The 20,929-nt window shown below is 40.2% G+C and overlaps 1 protein-coding gene across 4 annotated transcripts in view; it reads left to right on the forward strand.

The window, feature by feature from the left end:
- The window catches only part of LOC122886519 (kinesin-associated protein 3-like), a 28,032-nt gene that overhangs the window by 3,932 nt on the left and 3,171 nt on the right, over positions 1-20,929 (forward strand). For all 4 annotated transcript variants that reach the window (XM_044218827.1, XM_044218826.1, XM_044218828.1 and 1 more), the window contains exons 5-18: positions 1,863-2,004; positions 3,434-3,533; positions 3,655-3,779; positions 3,914-4,012; positions 4,395-4,573; positions 9,637-9,799; positions 11,304-11,404; positions 11,532-11,640; positions 11,880-11,992; positions 13,394-13,559; positions 15,224-15,349; positions 15,773-15,871; positions 16,009-16,094; positions 16,249-16,405. In XM_044218827.1, the coding sequence (XP_044074762.1) occupies positions 1,863-2,004; positions 3,434-3,533; positions 3,655-3,779; positions 3,914-4,012; positions 4,395-4,573; positions 9,637-9,799; positions 11,304-11,404; positions 11,532-11,640; positions 11,880-11,992; positions 13,394-13,559; positions 15,224-15,349; positions 15,773-15,871; positions 16,009-16,094; positions 16,249-16,405 (1,765 nt within the window). The remainder of the gene's footprint in view (positions 1-1,862; positions 2,005-3,433; positions 3,534-3,654; positions 3,780-3,913; positions 4,013-4,394; positions 4,574-9,636; positions 9,800-11,303; positions 11,405-11,531; positions 11,641-11,879; positions 11,993-13,393; positions 13,560-15,223; positions 15,350-15,772; positions 15,872-16,008; positions 16,095-16,248; positions 16,406-20,929) is intronic.

A 20,929-nucleotide genomic window follows, 5' to 3' on the forward strand; every position in this document is an offset into this window, starting at 1 on the left:
TTTTGCCCCGAAAACTCTATTCCTTTGTTGGAAACTTTTAACATGGCTATTCATGTTTTCCTGACTCTAGTGAAATTTAATTTAAGTTTTACGTGCTAAATATCACATAATCAAACATCACTATGGCCATGCAATCATGAACCAAAGCATAAAAGCACAAATTTTAACACTAAGTGACTTAAGGTTAAACAATACAGTTTGCTTTACATAATACTAGGGCTACCACTAATAACTATTATTCTATTGATTAATCTATCGAGTATTTTACAGATTCATTTTCCTAAAAAATCAAATAGACCATTTAATTTGAGTTCATTTTATTTTGACAAACTGTATGTCATTGTATAATGCAGCATAAAACAAAATGTAAACAAAGGTTTACATATGAAAGTGCAAAACTGTAGGTTTAAACTGGCAACGCCAACATGATAAAAACAAACACTGGCACCATCAATCAGCGTAAAATAAGCCCAGATTCTACCCTAAGCATTTTCTCAAACACTTCAATGGAATTTCTAAGGTAGCAGGCAGACGACTCTATGGCTTTATATTAAAGCTACAAGGACAAAATATATTAAAAAGCTCTCCTTACTAATGAATAGACAACACTATGGTTTCAGAAACGCAACCCGAACTGGGTCCTAAACGGTGCAGCAGAGTGTTTGTGAATGTTTGGGAGACATTCAGCCATTGTGATTACTACACCTATATGCAGCGCCGCCGCTATATAAAAATCTCCCTAAACGCAAAAAAAATATTGCTATCTCTACTTTAAGCAGCAGAGTCGGGGGCGAGCAAGGATTATAAAGCGAACACCCCCAGACATTGCCACCATTTAGCAGTCTGTTATTGGTTATTGGTCGTTTGAAAGCGCAGTTGGCAGCAAAGAAGGCTCCGCTGTCGACAACAAAGGCTGGGCTGCCGGTCCTGCCGACTACCTTTTCCAACGAAGTTCAGCGAAGACGTAGAGACGAACAGCTCAAGTAACAAAATAATCATAACGTACTCCTCATAATAAAGAGTACTAGACACTGGACTTGAACATAAAAGCGAACATATTCATTTACAGTGATCTTGATAAAACTATTGACAGTATGTGACTTCTTAAACTATATATGTATTTCATATTTTGATACATTTCTTATATGTTGTGATTGAAATTGCAAATGGAACATTTTCTGTTGACAGTGCCATAAATAATGTGCCATAGATCTACCAGTCCTATTCTTCAAAGTATAGCTTTCCAACTCACACACACCGAAAGTGATGAGTTCACCATAACGTTACATGAGTTCGCTGTCAAAATTTCTCCGCTTGTGGGCGGATTGGGGGTGGTCCCAGGGTAGACAGTCATTAGCAAATATTGGATCAAATTCCCGATTTATTTATGAATGTTACGTTAGGCCTATGCGTAGATGGTGTGGGTTTTTATTAGGCTATGTTTTCTGTTATGATTTGATTAGCTGAACTTAAGCATTTTACTAAACGTAATTTGACATCTACAACTGTGTACATATATGTGTCTAAAGCTCTTCTCGTGTCAGCGGACGCACTAAATATCTTGTGGCGGTGCAAAATAAAACGCACTCACTTCAGCACCGCTGCTGGAAAAAATCCTAGGGGAAACACTGCTAATCTGATTTGCACCAACACCAAATTTGAGGCCTCTGTATCATGCAATAATCTATAATTTCCCATGTTATTATTTCACTTTAGTTGAATTAACAATGTGTCTGGTGACAAAGACTACTGCCCAAGAGCTTCAAAGCTCCTGTTTACTTTATTTGACTGGGACAGTGTGTTACACCTTGTTATTAGTCAGTAACAGTGTGTATATGTTGTCTGTGTTTATGTTTGTGTAGTTAAATGAGGAAGCCAGTATAACCAGAGTGGATGAGTATGTTGAACTGCTCTATGAAGGCATCCCAGAAAAGATCAGAGGCTCTGCTCTCATTCTGCAGCTCGCCCGCAACCCTGATAACCTGGAGGAGCTGCTACACAATGGTATAGTTTCATTCTACCTACTGTACTTAATTACTTACATTTTGCTCTCGTTTTTTATGCTTAAGCCAATCAAAGAGTGTGTTTATGATGTCTTCTCTCATGTCGGTGAAGCTTGGGTTTCTGTAGGTGGCTCTCTTTTCAGCCATGGTGACTGACTACCCAGTTTTCTTCTTTTCATTCTGTTCAAGCTAGACACATAAAATCAATCCCTACGCACCCAAGTGTTTTTCTAATCAGAGATGTACCAGACTCGAGGTAATCTCATGGAAGCAGCAGATGGAAAAGCATGAAGTGCAAATCGGTTTAAATCATTCAGTCATCATCAGTCAGCCACGGAGATGACATTTACTCATGTTCAATATATTAATGTATTATTATTAAGTAATTCAACTATGACCTAGTAAACACCATATTCTCCTACTGTGGCCTGGAGTTCTTACTCCAGTTTATGATGTTTATTTTGTATTTATTTCACACATTTATTCCAGTTTATGGAAACCTTGTTCTAAGGTACTTGGATATTCTAATATGTTCCATATGTTCTATTATGTAAACATGCTGTTTAATTTAACATTAGATTTTCAGGGGGCACCCCGGTAGCTCACCTGGTAGAGCGTGCACCATGTATCAAGGCTGAGTCCTTACCGCAGCGGCTTGGGTTCGAGTCTGGCCTGGGCCCTTTGCTGCATGTCATCCCCTCTCCTTCTCCCCTGCCTTTCCTGTCTATCTCTACTGTCACTATCAAATAAAGCGGAAACACCAAAAAAAAATCTTCAAAAAAACATTTGATTTAAGCTCAATGTTTCATAGCATCTTTGGTAAAAACAAACTTACCTGTGGTAATCCTAAATTCCAAAAGAAACCAGCAGCATGTTGCACCAGCTGAAAGTAGAATTTGATCCTGTTTGAGTCTAAAGTCAACTCGATAGCTATGTTGTAACTAGTTTACTTTATTCAGTTGCATCATCTCTACTTGCATTTAATTAACAAACATTGTCGCAGAGAATGTCCTTTCATCTAGTGCAGCATTCAGATAAAATGGAAGTGAAAGCCACTACTATCTAGTGATGGAAATTAAGATAGTTATATTGAAAAACAGAAAGTAATGATGTGTTTACTAAGGTAAAGCTGGCTGCAACACACATACGTATGGCCATAAATATTTAAAAAGAAGAAATCTACTGTAGCTGAACAGCTACACGTGTCTGTAACAGGCAACCAAGTGCTGCCAGCAACAATCCCCATGTCAAGTGAATGCAGCATAAAATCACACTTGTGCCATTGTTTAATTCAAGTTATAGTCTAACTCCTTGATTACGTTCAAACAAGCTATGTTTGTTTTTACACATAGCTGGTACTACAATCTGCTGTACTTGTACCTGTACTAGTCATGTCACCTCACCTGAAAACTGCATGTGTCTGTGTGTAGAGGCAGCTCTAGGTGCTCTGGCCAGAGTATTGAGGGAGGACTGGAAACAGAGTGTAGAGCTGGCAACCATCATCATTTACATCTTCTTCTGCTTCTCCAGGTAACACAGACGGCCTACACACACACACACTCACAGAATGGCACACATTCCTTTAGTATGTCTTACTGTTCTACTTCATCCTTTTACATATCCTTTTGCTATCTACTCTTCTCTCCTCCAGTTTCTCCCAGTTTCACGGAGTGGTGAGTCATTATAAAATAGGCGCGTTGTGTATGAGTGTGGTGGAACATGAGCTGAAGAGACATGATGTGTGGCGTGAGGAACTGCGCAAGAAAAACAAGGCTTATATCCTTTTATCTGCTGTCATTTGCTTCTTCCGTTTGAGCTGTCAGTTATTTTCCTACCCTCCTCCTGTATAGTTTATCTGACTTATTTTGTGTGTGTGTACAATATGTGTTCCTTAACACTCTTTTGTGTACGTGAGTCAGCACCAGAGAATGGCTCTCTAAGAAGAGACCAGGACAAAGCTCTGAGAAAATACCAAGGCCTTCTGGCTAAACAAGAACAGCTGCTCAGAGGTAGGCCGGCCTTTTCAAGTCTTTTTTTGTCATACAATAGCAATAACACCAGAGCTGGTATTTTCTTTTGCTGTGATGTGAATGCAGTGTTGATGCATCACTTAAATCCAAATTAAGATCAGAATAAAGTGCATTCCTTGTAACATCCAAGCAACATGTATTTCATAAATAATACATTATATGACTTCCCCACCAATATTTGCCACTTTGTAGAGTAGTGCTAAATCATAACCACATTATCTCCACCAGTGTGAACGCAGCATTAGTTCACAGTAATGTTTCAACCCAGAAATAACAAGTTGCTTATATTAGCTCTAATTTTCTATCTCTCCTTCTGTTCCTCATTTCTTCCTCTCTTTCTATCTATTTCACTGTCTCCCAGTGTCTCTTTACCTCCTGTTGAACCTTGCTGAGGACACAAGGACAGAGCTGAAGATGAGGAATAAAAACATTGTTGGTCTGCTGGTCAAAGTTCTTGAACGGGATGATGAGGAGCTGCTGGTCCTGGTGGTTTCATTTCTCAAAAAACTGTCTATATTTCTAGAGAACAAGAATGACATGGTGAGTGGAAGAGATGTATTCATCCTGTTAGACTAGATTAATGCTGCGAGGAGGGACAGAGGAAGAGCCTAAAGTATCTTTTTATGTATTTATTTTCATTGAGACCAAGCAATGTTGAGTCATTTCCAAAAGTGTCGCTGCAAGCCATGAGTCTACAAATCTGGTGATTGACTTGTCAAACTACAATCCAAGTAACAGAGTGCATTTCCTCTTATTATCAATCTTAAATGACAGATTCAATAAAAAAAAAACACACCAATGCTTCTACAGTAAATTAATCCGTTTTGAGAATCCACTAATTACCATTTACCAAGTAATGAACCAATTATTCAAGTCAAAATAACAAACATTTGCTTATTATGACTTTTCCAATGTGAGATTTGTTGCTTATTTGTGTTTCAATAATTCAGTAATTTCCTTTGGATTTATTTATTTTTACCGTTGGTCAGACAATAAGCAATTTATCACTGGGCTGATGTAATACACAATGGACATTTGTCACATTTGTGACTTTCTGTCAGGGGTTCTACAAGGGTCAATTCTTGGACCTCCCACTTGGCAGTATTGACAAGAATTGATTGATTCTATCATTCATATCCTATTGATACATAGCTGTACATCTCTCCCTGATGATCTTTATCATATATATTATATATTACCATGGCGTCAGTGTGAGAAGGCGGCCTTCGCAGCAGTTCCTCTCTCCATTGATTTATCTGGACTTTTTCTACCTCTTTTTTTTGTTTTTTTTCTCCTTTTCCCTGTTATTGGATATATATTTAGTGCACTACTATCACAATATGAGCGATCAGCTGATCGTGCTTGGTAACGTCGCCGATCCGAAACCAGCAGGCACCCCAGCAGAGCTAGCGAGACACAGGAGAGGGGTGAGAGCCTAAGATGGAGAGAGTGAGAGCGAGGGCGAGGAGATTTAAACCCTTCCTGCTGTCTATTGTCATGGGGAATGTAAGATCATTGGTGAATAAGATGGATGAACTTTCTGCCCTCACTACGGCACAATGTGAATATTGTGAATGCAGCATCTTGTGTTTTACGGAGACATGGTTACAGGGCGCTATTCCAGACTCGCATGTCACACTCTAGTGGTTCCAGCTGGTTCGAGCTGACAGAGGTAGACTGAGCAGCAAGAGCAAAAGAAGAGGGCTTGCCATTTTTATCAACTCGAGATGGTCTTACTCGTTGGAGATGGACATGTTACCCTGAAATCAAGGACGTGTAGTCTTGATATTAAACTGTTAGCAGTGGGAATGCGGACATACTGTCTGCCAAGGGAATTCTCACATGCTATTGCTGTGGTTGTTTATGTTCCTGTTCCAATGCAGCCGCGGCCCGTGACGTCATCCACTCAAATATGGTCAGAGGAAGCCATGGTAGTCCTACAGGGACTGCTTTGACCTCACAGATTGGGATGCCCTCTTCACTGCACACCGTGAGGATATCAACGGCCTATCAGACTGCATTACAGACTATATTAACTTCTGCACGGGCGATGTAGGAGCTCAGTCTATTACTGTAAGCTACTGAGATGTCTAACCCAGGAGTGACCTGGTTGACACGCTTCGCTTAATCGCTTCGCTTAGTCTGATGTGATCGTATTACCATTTGCTGTGTGTTGCGTTCAGTACAGAATCTCCAGGCTGTTCTTCGGTTGCAGAATAACAATCTATTTCTTTATTGTTTCTGCTGTAAAGATGAATACAGTCCATTTCCACCGATAAACCAAACACACAACTTTCAGCGTGACAAACAAACCCTTAGCGCCCCAGCGGTCAAAAACCCTTTGCCCTTCTGGGGTCAAACACCTGACGACAACAGTTACGCTGCTAACTAGCACAGCAACACCCAATGTACACACAGTGAATAACAATTAAATTCTGGCCAGTCGAACAACATACTTGGCTCCTACAGACAACATTATCCCCACAAAAACAATCCGCTGCTTCCCTAACAACAAGCTCTGGATTAATAGAGAATCCCTGCTTATCCAGAAGAAGCTGGCTTTCAAGGCTCTGGACAGAGAGGAGGCACGACGCATCCAGAGAAGCCTGAAGAGAAAGATTAAGGAGGCAAAGAATGCATACCGACTGAGAGTCAACTTCAGCAGAACAACTCGAAGAAGGTGTGGAGTGGGCTAAGGAAGATAACTGGCCTCAACAAGGGCTGGGGGTGGTGGAGAGTAAAGAGAGGGCAAACAAGTTTAATCCGTTCTTCAACAGGTTTGACTCAGGTGCCCCATCACAACCCAACAGCCCCACTCGGACGTACTGCCAACGACCCCCTCTCCTGCGCTCTCTCCCCTCCTTCACTGCTCCTTCCCGCAACAACAAACTCTCTGGAATATTAGCCCAGCTCCCCCGAGCCCCCGCACTCACCTAATCATCATTACCAACCATGTGAATAGGGAGCTGAGGAGGCTCCGCCAAGGCAGAGCTGCTGGCCCTAATGGAGTCAACCCCAGGGTGCTGAGGGGGTGTGCTGATCAGCTGGCTGGTATTCTTTGTCCTTGGACATGCAGAGGGTGCCCTTCCTATGGAAAACATCGACCCTAAGAGGGGATGAACCAGTGCTCTCAATGACTTCAGGCCAGTGGCGTTGACCTCTCACATAATGAAGACCTTTGAGAGGCTGGTCCTGCAGCACCTGCGACCGCTGGTTGCTGACCCTCTTGATCCCTTGCAGTTCTAGGCAAACCAAGGTGTGGATAATGCCATAATTTACCTACTGCACAAGGCTTACTCTCACCTCGAGAGGTCCGGGTGCATGGTGGATATAATGGTTTTTGACTTTTCAAGTGCATTCAACACCATTCAGCCACTCCTGCTTGCAGAGAAGCTTACAGCCATGAAGGTGGATTGTGCCGTGGTATGCTGGATTATAGACTATATCACCTGCGGACCGCAGTTTGTCCGGCTCCAGAGCTGCCAGTCAGACATACTGGATAGTAACATGGGCACACCTCAGGGAACTGTTCTGTCTCCCTTCCTGTTCACCCTATACACATCTGACCTCAGATTCAATTCTGGATCTACTCATCTTCAGAAGTTCTCCGATGACTCATCCATTTTCGGCAGCATCACTGGAGACAATGAGGATGAGTATGGCAGTCTGGTGGAGAGATATCGCGGCTGGTGTAACATCAACCAAGACAAAAGAGCTGGTAGTGGACTTCTGATGGAACAAGAAGCAACCTACACCTATCACCATTCAGAGGGTGAGGAGGTGGATGTGGTGGAGTCATACAAGTTCCTGGGGGTACACCCCAACAACTAGACTGGTCAGACGATTGTGTTGCTCTCTATAGGAAGGGACAAAGCAGACTGTACTTTCTGAGGAGGCTCAGGTCATTCAATGTGTGCAACAGGCTGCTTCACATGTTCTATGAAACAGTGGAGGCCAGGGCACTTTCTATGCAGTTGTGAGTTGGGGAGGCGACATTATGGCAGGTGATGCAAACAGAAAAGAAAAGTGGGCTCTGTTGTAGGAGCGCACCTTGACAGCCTGGAGGAGGTGGCTGAGAGAACTCATCCCCTTCATGAGGAGACGAACGGCCTAAGAAGCACCTTCAGTAACCGTCTCATCCTACCGAGTTGTGCGATGGAGCGCTTCAAGCGCTTCTTTGTACCAACAGCCCTTCGACTACACAATGACACCTGCTGTAATGACTTCAGTCTCAGCCAACTCAGTGGTTTCTGAGGCCTTGCATGAAGGTCACCCCTCATGGCCTGTACTATACTGTACTGACTATACACTTTTTGCATTGTTTTTATACGTTTACATATACATATTTTTATGATTTTTTATTGTATTCCTTATCTAGTCATTTTTTATTATTAATTTTCCTATTGGATTACCCAAACAAACAGGAAGGCTCCAGCTCATTCAGAACGCATGCAAACCAACACATGTACATGCAAAAACCAACACATTGCTCCAGTGCTTAAATCACTTCGTTGGCTCCCAGTGCAACACAGAATCAACTTCAAAATTCTATTTATAGTCTTTAAAGTGGCCATAATCAATATTTATATGATAACAATGTATCAATTGACAGTGTGAAGACAATGTGAAAGGTGTCACTCATATTGATGAACCTACAAAGAATTATCACCTGAATCTGCAGCTCCCCTCAGCTTTACAGAGAGCTTCATCTCATTGTTTAGCTGTCTGATCTGCAACTGTACTTTACTGTTTTGGTTCACTGTCACTCTTGTTTATGCTGCCCCCTAAGTTGCCAAAAAAATCAGTTAATGCAGGTTTAAAGCTTCATGGTTTGCTGACTACAGTTCAATCAGAGCTCTCAGGTTATCAGGTGGTGGTTTTCTAACTGTACTGAGTTTAGCTACTTTGGACTGGAATAAACTGCCTCATGACCTGAGATCTGTCACAACTGTGTCCACATTCAGTAATAAAAGCTGACAACTTTTCTGTTTTCCCAGACTTATGATTAATTATTATGTTTGTGTCTGTGGGATGGTTGTGTGGTGTGTCAATGTCTTTTGGAGGGTGGCAGGTAGTCTGCATTGTTTGGTCTTGTATTTTATTTATTCTATTTTAGTTCTTGCATATAATTTATAAGAAATGTTAATTTTACTTCTTTCCCACTTGCCTCCTTTGTTTTTGTGATTTATGTGAAGTAGTTGCTGTAACACTGCAATTTCCCCTGGGATTAATTAAGTACTCTATATATCTACGGCACTTGTTGCTGTATGCACTTTAACATAAAGCACATTGAGTTTACCTGTAATGAAATGTGCTATATAAATAAAATTGGCTTGCCTTTATAGACGGAATGATCATTCATACCAGTAACTGAGAAAATAATGAACAGTTGAATCAGTGAAAATGAGTTGTTAATTTTTGTCCTAGTTATGTATTTGTACTTGCATTGCTCGCATCGCAATTACAGTGTGTCTTGTCTAATGTCTGTCTTATTCTTTTTGTTGTATTTATTGCTTTACCCTCAATATTTGTTTTTGTTCTGAACTATTTGGCTGAGTTTCAGCGTCATTAGTTTAATCTGTTTCTGTGTTTGTGATTTGCAGGCTGAGGTGGATACTGTAGAACGATTGGCTCGTCTGGTTCCCTGTGACCATGAAGACCTGTTAAACCTGACTCTGCGTCTGCTGCTCAACCTCTCTTTTGACTCTGGACTCAGAGCCAAGATGGTGGAAGTTGGACTGTTACCTAAACTGACTGCCTTGTTGGGTAACAGTACACACTAACATACAGTAGTAGCATACAATATATACTATCTATATAGCATGTACAGTACATGCTTTTAGTCACAGAACAATAGCCATGCAACCTCTATGGAGGTCCACCATTCTGGTCCAGACTGAAATATCGTAACAACTATTTAATGACATCCCTGGTCCCCAGGGGATGAATCCTAATTATTTGGGTGATCACCAGACTTTTCCAGCAGGTTGACATTGTTGGCTTTCAGTGAAATGTCTTGACAACTGTTGGATTGCTATGAAATTTGGTACAGACATTGAAGCCCCCTCAGGATTTATTGTTATTACTTTGGTGCACAAGCATGAACACATATGGTCAGAAACAAGAAAGCATGTGAAGCAGGAACTTTAAAGTTCTTCTCCGCCGTGTGTGGTTGTGCTTAAGGCCAAATCGAAATATATGTGTGATCTGTAAGCTAACAGTGCCAAGTTAAGAGAGTTAGTTTCATGCAAAGACTCTTGTCTGTGTGAAGCATGACGTTAACTAACATCAACTTAGCATGTGGCTACCAAATAACCTAGCAGATGAAAACACATCACAGCAATAAACCTGTTTCACAGCAAAAGTTCAGTTTAAGTCACACCAATGAGCAGATTCATTTGTGGAGTCCCAGTGGTCCTAGTCCCATCACCAAATACCTGCAAGATGGTGAAGACCTGTAAGACAGTGAACATGGTGTAAACATTGTACCTGCTTAACATCAGCATGTTAGCATAGTCATTGTGAGCATGTTCATATGCTGACATAAGCATTTAGCTCAGAGCTCAGCCCCACAGTGTCCCTAGCATAGCCGTAGACTATATACTAATGTATACTGATATACATAATGTTGTAAGATGGTAGTGTTATTTTCTCCAACTCAAATTGTGCCAGTTGTGGTCAATCATAAGTTGTGTTTCCATCAATGTATTTTTATACGCATTTTGAATCACCACAAGGTTGATGGAAACGGCAAAATTCGAAACAATTTCTTCAATTTCTCAAAAAACTTTTTTCGCTCACTTGATGTGTTTTTTGCCTTTTTCGAAAAAGAGTTAATGAGCTTAATGGGAGATGGAAACACCTTTTCCGAATAAGTTCTGACATAGCAAACATTTAACTCACATGACTGATCAGCTGTTTCCGCTTCAAGAGAAGAAGAAGAAGCTGTTTCAGCTGTCTGCGTCTTCCTGGATATTCCATATCCTAAATTCCCCTTTTTCTCTTTCTCTTGTAGATGGCCAAGGCAACTTCTTCTTCTTCAGTTCGCGACCTCTATTTCTTCTACTCTGTTTATTACAGCTATGCATAACCAAGCCAATACCGCCAACTTCTGACAAAACTACACTTTGCGTAGCCCAGCTGATTCGCTCAAAAACAGTTGATGGAAACACGTCTAATTTGCATTTTCTTTTTTTTATTCTTGCGACATTTCAAAGGTTTGAAGAGTAAAAGAATATCTTGACTGGTGTGTATGTTTGTTGTCATGCAGGTGATGAGAACAACCGTCAGGTAGCCATGCGCATCCTGTATCACATCAGCATTGACGACCGTTTCAAGGGCATGTTTGTTTACACTGACTGCATACCTCAGGTACGATGAGATCCACTGAAAATCACTTTAAACCAAGTAAAGAAATATGAACTGTTTACTTTAACATTTACACTGACATTGATAGTTCACAAGTCACAGGTAAAAGTGTATTTGTGTCTGTGTCTAGCTAATGCAAATGCTGTATGAGCACAGTGAGGAGGAAATTGAAGCTGAGCTCATCTCCATCTGCATCAACCTGGCTGCAAACAAGAGGAATGCACAACTCATGTGTGAAGGTATTTTTATATGAGCTGCATTTTATGACCAGAAAATGGCTCACTGTCTCTGTAAAATCCGCCAGACTACTGACTTTTTCCACAAGTGATGGTGTTGTACTACTGAATTGAGCCTTGACTTGGTTTCTGGCTTAGGAAGAGAGTTGTCTGTGTATACAACCCCATTGGACTGATCTGTTATTATTGGAAAAACAATACTTCCATTTTACAAGTCTCTGTTTGTGTCTTTCTGTCTACAGGAAATGGGTTGAAGATGCTCATGAAGAGAGCTTTGAAGATGAAAGACTGCCTTCTAATGAAGATGATCAGAAACATCTCACAACATGACGGATCAACCAAACCATTCTTCATAGTGAGTTACAAATACATGATAAAAAACAATACTACTCCCAAAAACCCAGAACAGTTATGAAAAATTTAAGAATCACTCTATGGTTAGGTTTTGCAGAAGTATTGTTGTTATAAGTGTAACCCTTTTGCCAACCAGCTCGTTAGTAACAAGGAATAACTACAGTATATAGACTCCTTTAACTTCCAAATTTAACACTGGCAAAAGAGACATCCCGATGTATAAAACCTTTGTCTAGGGTAAAAGTATGATTCTAGCTTCAAATTAAATGAAAGGATTCTCAGGTATAATAATTTATAATTAGTTAAAAACAGGTACCTCTAAATGTAATTACCTTGTGGTTATTTTCCTTTTTACAGTGTTGATTTTACAGTGTACAAATGCGAGACTCACACAGTGGATGGTTTTATGCTTTTATATTGAAAAGGTTCAGTTTTAAATCAAATATATTCACTATAAGAAATTCCCCCGACATAAATTATTTACCAGTCATTCCCGCCAGGAGTGCACTCGATTTTGAGTCAGCAAGCTTGCGTTTCGTTGGCGCGCGCGTAGGAGCTCAAATCCTTTGTAATAGTGTTGAATAATCCTACCAGTCTGCAGTTCACCGTTACGGCCAAAAAAAGGAAGGAAGCACATCGATGAGATGGGCACACGGAATCCGCTCTCCTGGCTGTCGTCCTCAACGCAGGTGAGTGCGGGATCGTCCGATGATCACGCCGTCTCTCTCTCCCGACTGGTTCCGAGGTGAATTAGCAAAGACACGGTGCTAGCAACTTTAGCTTAGCACTTCCAGCTCATTCTTTAGAAAACTATTTAAACTCGCCCTAGGGTGCACGAGTCGTCTGCGAGTCCTCCGTAGTCCTCCGAAACAAGGGGAAGTTTTCCAAGTGTACTGAAGCGCGGCTTTTTAAACACTTTTTCTAGGTTTTGCGAGCTAGTGTAATGTGCGGCCACGGTCACTGCTGCTCCGTCCTTCCCGCTTCTCGGGTGTTTTTTTCTCTCTCTCTACGCTCTAGTGTTGCGTCATTACGTACACTCCAGTAAATCAAATAATAACAAAACAAACATTACTGGGTTTCTTTCCTATTGAATAAACTATGAATTCTTATTCTATTTATAAACTTTTAACACTATGCAAATGCATATTTTAACTGTATAATAAACAATGAAATTATTCATCACAAATTAAATTACAATGCCTCAATGCAATTATAATAATGAAATGGTATACATTCTCGTAAATAATAAAACAAAATACCCTTATATACTAAATTATCAGGTTATTACATAAGTATTAGTATAACTGTTAGTGGTAGGAGTGCTAGCAGTCTTTTATTTGACTGGAGGGTTTTATTGTTCCATGATGGGAATGGTCTCTTCTGTCTTGTCTGCCTCTGTCAGGACTATGTTGGTGACCTGGCAGCAGAGATCCGTGCAAAGGAAGAGGAGGAGTGGGTTCTGGAGTGTCTGGGGACACTGGCCAACCTCACCATCCCTGACCTGGACTGGGAGTTGGTGCTGAAGGAATACAACCTGGTACCCTACCTCAAAGACAGACTTAAACCAGGTACCGATTAGCTTTGCACATAAGGCATAGACAAAAACCAAGGAATATCCCTTAATGTGTACCAGTTTTAGAGCCCAAATGATATATCCACACATTTAGCAAAGATATGTTTGCATTGGCATATACATGTATGTAGCATATACTGTATGCAAAAAAACAAACAAAACAAATGCAGCAATGTATCTTTCATTGGCTGCAGTGTATGTATATTTTTGCAATTTTATTCAAGTTTGTTTTATTTGTGTTTAGGGCTGAAACGATTCCTTGAGTAACTCGATTACTAAAAATCATTGTTTAATCCATATAATTACATACAGCTCACTGTTTCAAACAGACAGTTCAAAGTGTCTTTGGTGTGATTTGACAGCGTGGATTACAAAAAGGAGGAAGAGAGTGAAAATAGCGTAGAGAAGAGACAGGCCAGAGAAACCAGTGTACAGTGTTGTCTGTTGTAAAACTGAACTAGCCTACCACAGCAGCACGACGCCGATGCTTCAGCATCTCAGCAGAAAGCATAACGCTACAGTCTGTGCATCCAGTCCAGAGAGCGGACCCGACACAAGATGCATGAAGGCTAGTAAAGAATGTAGGCTACGTTATTTATGACTATATGTAATGGCTAGTTACATAAATCGATGTGGTGGCTAGTTTTGTCCCTAAGTTAGCTAGGTTTTGTTGAAGATATTAACCACAGAAAATAAAATGCTGCAGTCAGTTTGTGAAAGCCTGAGCTTCATTCATGTTATTTATTATTATGATGTCACAGTTCCTGTCCGCTCGTTTCTGCCTCCTACAAATGCCACAAAGACAACAGTAAAGGCTTACGTTATGCCTGAGCTGCAGTTAGGTTGAAACTTATTCTGAAAGTTTATACATGTTAATATATATACACACACTTTTTTTTTTAAGCAAAAGATGCATTTCAGAACATGTTTTCTTTAAAACCCAAAATGTAATATGGCACTTAAATGCACTAAATGGGTTTAGTTTTGACAGATAATATTATTGTATACAATTTAAGCAATAAAAATTTAGATTTTTCTAAAAATTAAACCAATTAGTTGTTCATTTTAAGAGACCTGCCTTATTTTCTGTTTTGCATATTTACTATCGCTCTTTAATAAAACCAAAGTATTTCTTATCTGATTACTCAAGTAATCGATGGAATAATCGGCAGAATACTCGATTACTAAAATAACTGATAGCTTCAGCCCTATTTGTTTTTATTTATAGTTATTTAAATAATTTTGTTTTCATTGAAGTTAACTTCAGAATTTACTGTTATAGATTCACTGTTACTGTCATCTTTTATAGTAAAGTTTATTATTAAAGTGTAAAATATCCTACCTCAGACATATCGTTCTCACATCTCTTATACAACCAAATTTGAGGGAGCCTTGCCGAATATGTTGTTCATATTACAGTGTGTGTATGTAAAAATATATCATCTGACACATCATTATTGGGTTTTTATTATTCTCAAATATCCATTTCAACCTCAAAAATCAACATTAGAGTCGGGCTCTAGTATATGGCCACCAAAACTACTTGATTTGGCCCAGTGTGCTCACTTATAACAATAATAATAATAATAATAATAATAATTACAACACCAACATTTAATAAAGTCTTGTGAGGTTCGTCTCTCTAATCGTGTGTTTCAGGCTCAGCAGAGGATGACCTCATCCTGGAGGTGGTGATAATGATCGGAACAGTTTCTATGGATGATGCCTGTGCCGCCATGTTGGCTAAATCTGGCATTATTCCTGCCCTTATCGAGCTACTGAATGGTAACCCACACACACACACACACCTGTGGTTTTGTTCAAGATGTTGTGTTTTAGACTCATGAACACAGTGAGTGGTAAATTTACAAGTAAGTTTCCACACCCTTTGAGTTTTGAATTTTCCGATGTCAGAACGCTGTCTTGTATAACAGTCTTGAGGTATAGATGTACTCCAAAATACACTTTATCTGTTTCACCCGGCCCTGAAATTTAAAATCACTTTTCCTTTGTTTGAATGCTTTAACCCAAAGGAGTCAAGATCAAAGAAAAGGCTGCTCATTTCTAACTTTTTTTTTTTTAAACAAATAAACCAAATAGTGCTCGCAGGCAATATGAAATGTGAAACCTGCTAATGCATATCATACTTCATGTAATGACCAATATTATAACCTGCTTTCCATATGTTCTTCTGTTTGCTGAATGTAGCCCAACAGGAGGATGATGAGTTTGTGTGTCAGATTGTGTACGTCTTCTATCAGATGGTGTTTCACCAAGCTACACGAGACGTCATCATCAAAGACACCCGTATCCTTCCCAGAGCGCACTCTGCCTCGCCTAAATTTAAAGATGAATAAGAATCTTTAAGCTGGGTTCACATCTCCAGACTGTGACATCTTACACCACCACCTTCGATGAATATCTTTCTTTAACCTTCTCTCCAGAGGCTCCAGCCTACCTGATAGATCTGATGCATGATAAGAATGCTGAGATCAGAAAAGTGTGTGACAACACCCTTGATATTATTGCTGTAAGTGAAACACACACATTTCTGATGCACACACAGGGTAGCAACTTAACAAAAGTAACACATCAGGACAAAGTAATTTCTTGAGGAATTTCATAAGGAATAGAAACACACCTTCCCGTCTTTGTCTGTATTTACCCTTTTATTCGTCTTCCAGGAGTACGATGAGGAGTGGGGGAGGAAGATTCAGTCAGAGAAGTTCCGTTTCCATAACAACCAGTGGTTGGAGATGGTCGAGAGTCGCCAAGCTGATGAGTCTGAACCATATCTCTATGATAACGACAACGACAGGACTGATCTATTCTATAGCACAGGTACACACACACACATACACACACACAAGACACCGGTGCATGTATGTAGAATAACATACACTGCAAAAAGTGACTTTCTGGTCATTTTATCTTTTAGTCATAGTGCCTACTGATCATTGTACTGGTTTCAGTAAATTTGTTTTTCTGTATGATTTATTTGAAAATTCACCCCAGAAGTGACATGTCGGCAGCACAAAGTCCCTTAGGACTGTCCGTCCATCTCTTCCACACTGACTTCCATCATTGTTGTCAAGTTCCTCAGAACCAGCTATGAGACCACTGAATTGAAGCTGCAGTGTTTTTTTTTTTTTAGAACTTTATTTTTATTCTCTCTGAGATCATGTTATCCATTACAGTTTTGTATAACGACATAATTACATAGGAATAACTAAAACATAATAAATAAATAAATAAATAAATAAATAAATGAAATAGTAAAATAAGAAAAAACATAAAAAAACACAAAGATACTAAACATTTGGATTCATAACAAATACAATAACTGTACATCCACTTATCTATCTTCTAGGGGTTAGAGGGACAGGTGAGTTGGGGTTATCATTGCATCGATCAGTCCATATGGTGAGTTGAGGTTATCGCTGCATTGATAAGAGAGTAGGATATCTGCTCCATCTCATAGACATCCCAGACCCTTTGGGTCCACAAATTGTACGTGGGTGGCTCAGGCTTTAACCAATTAATTGTAATACATTTCATTGCAGCGGTTAGTAAGATCTGCAAGAAATGATTTGCAGCTCTGTGCCTTCAGGTTTTACCCCCTAGTAAGGCGATCCGTGAGTCTCGAGGGATGTCAGCGTGTAACACCTCTCTTAGAGCTTGATATACCTCTTCCCAGAGTGGTCTTAGTTTAAAGCTTGACCAGAATATGTGAGAATGACTGCCTGTTTGTGCTCCTTAATTTCCCCAACATGTGTTAGTGTGTGTTGGGCCCATCTTTGCCGTTATCTGTAGTGTTCGAAAATATCTGGCAGTAACTTTCCATTCGAATTCCCTCCACGTGTTTGAGGTAGTTACCAAGTGTGCTTCAGAGAATATTACCTTCCAGTCTTCTCTTGATAGCTCTTCCCATCTTTCTTTAATTTGTACTGAATTACTTGGGTTCATAAGTAAAAATTCCTGTTATAAGCTAGAGATTATCTTTCCCTCATCATTCCCCAGTTATAAATGTATCAAGAATTTCTCTGCTCCTGTGGGATTTACAATTTTGTCCTAGTCTTTGGGTTTTCTTAAAAAATGTCTCAATTGTAAATACCTTACGAAAAAGTTTTAGGGAAGAGAAATTCATTTCTTAATTGTTCAAATGGAGTGCCCCTATCACGCAGGTGGTGTACATAATTGAGTCCATATTCTGAACATCTTTTGAATCCTATATCTAATTGGGAAGGTGTGAAATTTCTAATTGAGCCTATGCTTGTCAGAGGGGAAATTGAGCTTGATAGCCTAAATGAGGAATGTATTTCTCTCCATATTCTTAAAGTGAACATAGTCCACTCTCCCCTTTTTTAGAGGACCATCTCAAAAGGGTAGCTCAGATAGAGGTTGCAGGCATTGGCTTTTTTCTATGTTAAGCCATCGTGTATCTGTGAGGTCTCTGATCCACACTGTCAGAGGCTTTAGTTGTGCTGCCCAGAAGTAATATCTGAGATCTGGGAGTCCTAGTCCTCCTGCCGTTTTGGAAAGTTGCAAAGTCTGACTGGGTGTTTTCCTTGCCAAATGAATTCGAGAACAATTGGTCCCATTTATCAAATGTGGATCTTGGTATCTCACATGGTAGCATTTGAAGTGGGTAGAGCAACCTGGGCAGTACATTCATCCATATTCTCTCTATGCGTCCTAGTAGGGACAAAGGAAGCGCCGTCCATCTGTCCATGTCACTACTGATTCTTAGGATTATTGTCTTATAATTGGCATCATACAGTTTCTGTAGTGATGGGGGTATATATATATTCCAAGATACTTAATACCCTCTTTGGGCCATTTAAAGCCTTTCACTTACAAACCTTCAGTTAGAAACTGCTGCAGGATTATGCTTCATATACTCATAGCCTCTGTTTTGTCTAAATTTCTTATAAAACCTGAGTAATGTCCAAAATTGGAAATAATCACTTTTAAGTGATTATACTATTTGCAAACCGGAGGGTAGATAATGCGCATCCCTGCCTGCATCCACGTTGTAATGTAAAGGCTTCTGATCTTACTTTACATGAGGCCCGTGGACTTGAGTATAGTGTATAGTGCACCCATTTCAGGAAGTTAGGGCCGAATTAGAATTTTCTCAGTGTTTGAATTAGAAACTGCCAAGATACACAGTCAAAAGCCTTGTGTGCATCCAGTGATATAATCATTGCTTCCTGCTTCTTGCCTTGCAAGTGTGTTATTAAATTTAGCAGCCTCAGATATTGTCTCAATAGTATCTTCCATTAATAAATCCGGTTTGATCCGGATGTATGATGTGGGTGCTGATCTTGCTCACTTGCCTAGCCAGAATGGTTGTTAAAATACGAAGATCTCCATTCAGTAATGATATAGGCCGATATGACTGCCATTCTGTGGGGTCTTGGTGTTTCATTTCCACTGCTTGGATGTTGGACAATGTCCCAAGTTCCATCAGCAGGGGAGCATGATCTGAAAGTGTGATTGGAAGTATTTTTACAACAACTACTCTGTGGATCTCAGATTTGGGGGTAAAGAAATAGTCAATCCTCGAGTACCTGAATAGTATGTAAAGTCCCTTCAATTTGAGGGTAGATAGGAGGGGGAAAAGAAAAAAGAAAAAGCTACATTAACAGGTATATTAACTGTGTATTGGGCGACGCATTTTAGAATTTTTATTTTTTTTATCCATCCGAGATTACGATGCCATCCACGATGGATTAACTAGTGGACCATCTCCCCTCGCTCTACCCCTCCCCTCCTGTGCGCTCTACTGACAATCGCACATGCTCTTTGAGAAGAGAGTCTCCTGTTTATGTAGGCCTACTTATGCCGTTGTTTAGTAAAAGCTTGTAAGTCTACCTGTTGGTGCTGATGTCATTCTGTAACACGTTGGTTTTGATCGTTTTGATAGGCTACGTCATTAACAACAAGCCTCCTGCACACGCAGCCTACCGGCTGTTGTGAAAACAGAATCAAGGGTGAAAAACTCCAAAACGCGAGTTGTGTTTTTTGGGCGACATTATAAAACATAAAACATACTGCTGAGCAAGAAAGTCAACAGAGCAGACACGTACAGGGAGAGAGAAACTGGAGGAGGCGGGGCAGGGCAAGCCGGTGTGTGTGCAGTAAGTGACAGATGGGTGTGTGTGTGTGTGTGTGTGTGTGGAGAACTGAAGGGAAAAGCAAGGTCAGCAAATGACAGTAGTTTGTGAGTAAACACTAAAATAAGGTGGAGAATTAAGTAGAATTAAAATTGTGAAATAAGAAATAACCTACCAGAAACAGGGTAATGTGTTAATTATTAGGCTTATACTATAAAACTGGCATAAAATGAACAGAAAAAGTAAATTAAATTGTTAATCGCAATTATTTGTATGACAATTAATGGTCCACTAAACTTTTCATAATCATGACAGCCCTCGATATGATCGCTCTCCATCTTCCACTGCTGAAGTGATATTTCTGTTCACATATTCCATGGCCTTGGCTTGGTCCATTTTCAATTCTCAGTCCTCGCCTTGTATGTGATGCAGAGTTCAGCAGGGAAGAGAAGGCCATAGCATATTAGCAGCACTTTTTTCACATTGTCGAATGCTGCCTGGGCCTTCTCGACGCTGGCTGTGTAGTCTGGGGAGATGGCCACTGGTCCACCGTCAAATCGAAGATGGGCTCGCTCTTGGGCTCGTTTTAAAATGTCTGTGCAGTCCTGATAGTAATGCATTTTCACGATTATAACTCGCAGTATTCCTCCTGGTCTTCTTGGTGCAAGACTGCGATATGATCGGTCCACTTGGAAGCCTATCCATTTGAAGCACCTCTTTCAGAAGTTTAGATACCGCTGCAGTGCTCGAGCCAGGCTTTTCTGTCACTCCCGCGATTCGGATGTTACCTAATCTCATCCTCCCTTCCATATCCTTGCCTTTCTCTTTCAATTCTTCTACCTGATTTTAGTATTTAGTCACTGTTCTGTATTGCGACCATCTCGTCCAACCATGTCGATAAGCCACCTTCCACCTCTTTGATGTTGACTTTCATTTGGTCTATTTCAGAGCGATTGCTGTTCTGTGGTTGGCTGTTTCCACTCACATTGCCTGTAGCTCGCTTTTCAGATAGTTGAAATCTTCAATACGCCCGTTCTTCATTTCTTCTCGTGTTATCGAGCTGATGTCTGCTCACCTGGAGGAAAGGATTTCGGATTTTAGCGTTTCAACCTTCATCGCTGTGTGTTGGGTTTAATGTATCAAGTTAAGTTTTTTGACAATAATGTGTACGGAAAGCGCTGTATATATTCTAAGTTAATCACGGTTCCACCAGAGCCCTGGGAAAAATGTCTTATGCCATGTCTTG

The sequence above is a fragment of the Siniperca chuatsi genome, linkage group LG13 (genome assembly GCF_020085105.1).
Source record: "Siniperca chuatsi isolate FFG_IHB_CAS linkage group LG13, ASM2008510v1, whole genome shotgun sequence".
Lineage (NCBI taxonomy): Eukaryota > Metazoa > Chordata > Actinopteri > Centrarchiformes > Sinipercidae > Siniperca > Siniperca chuatsi.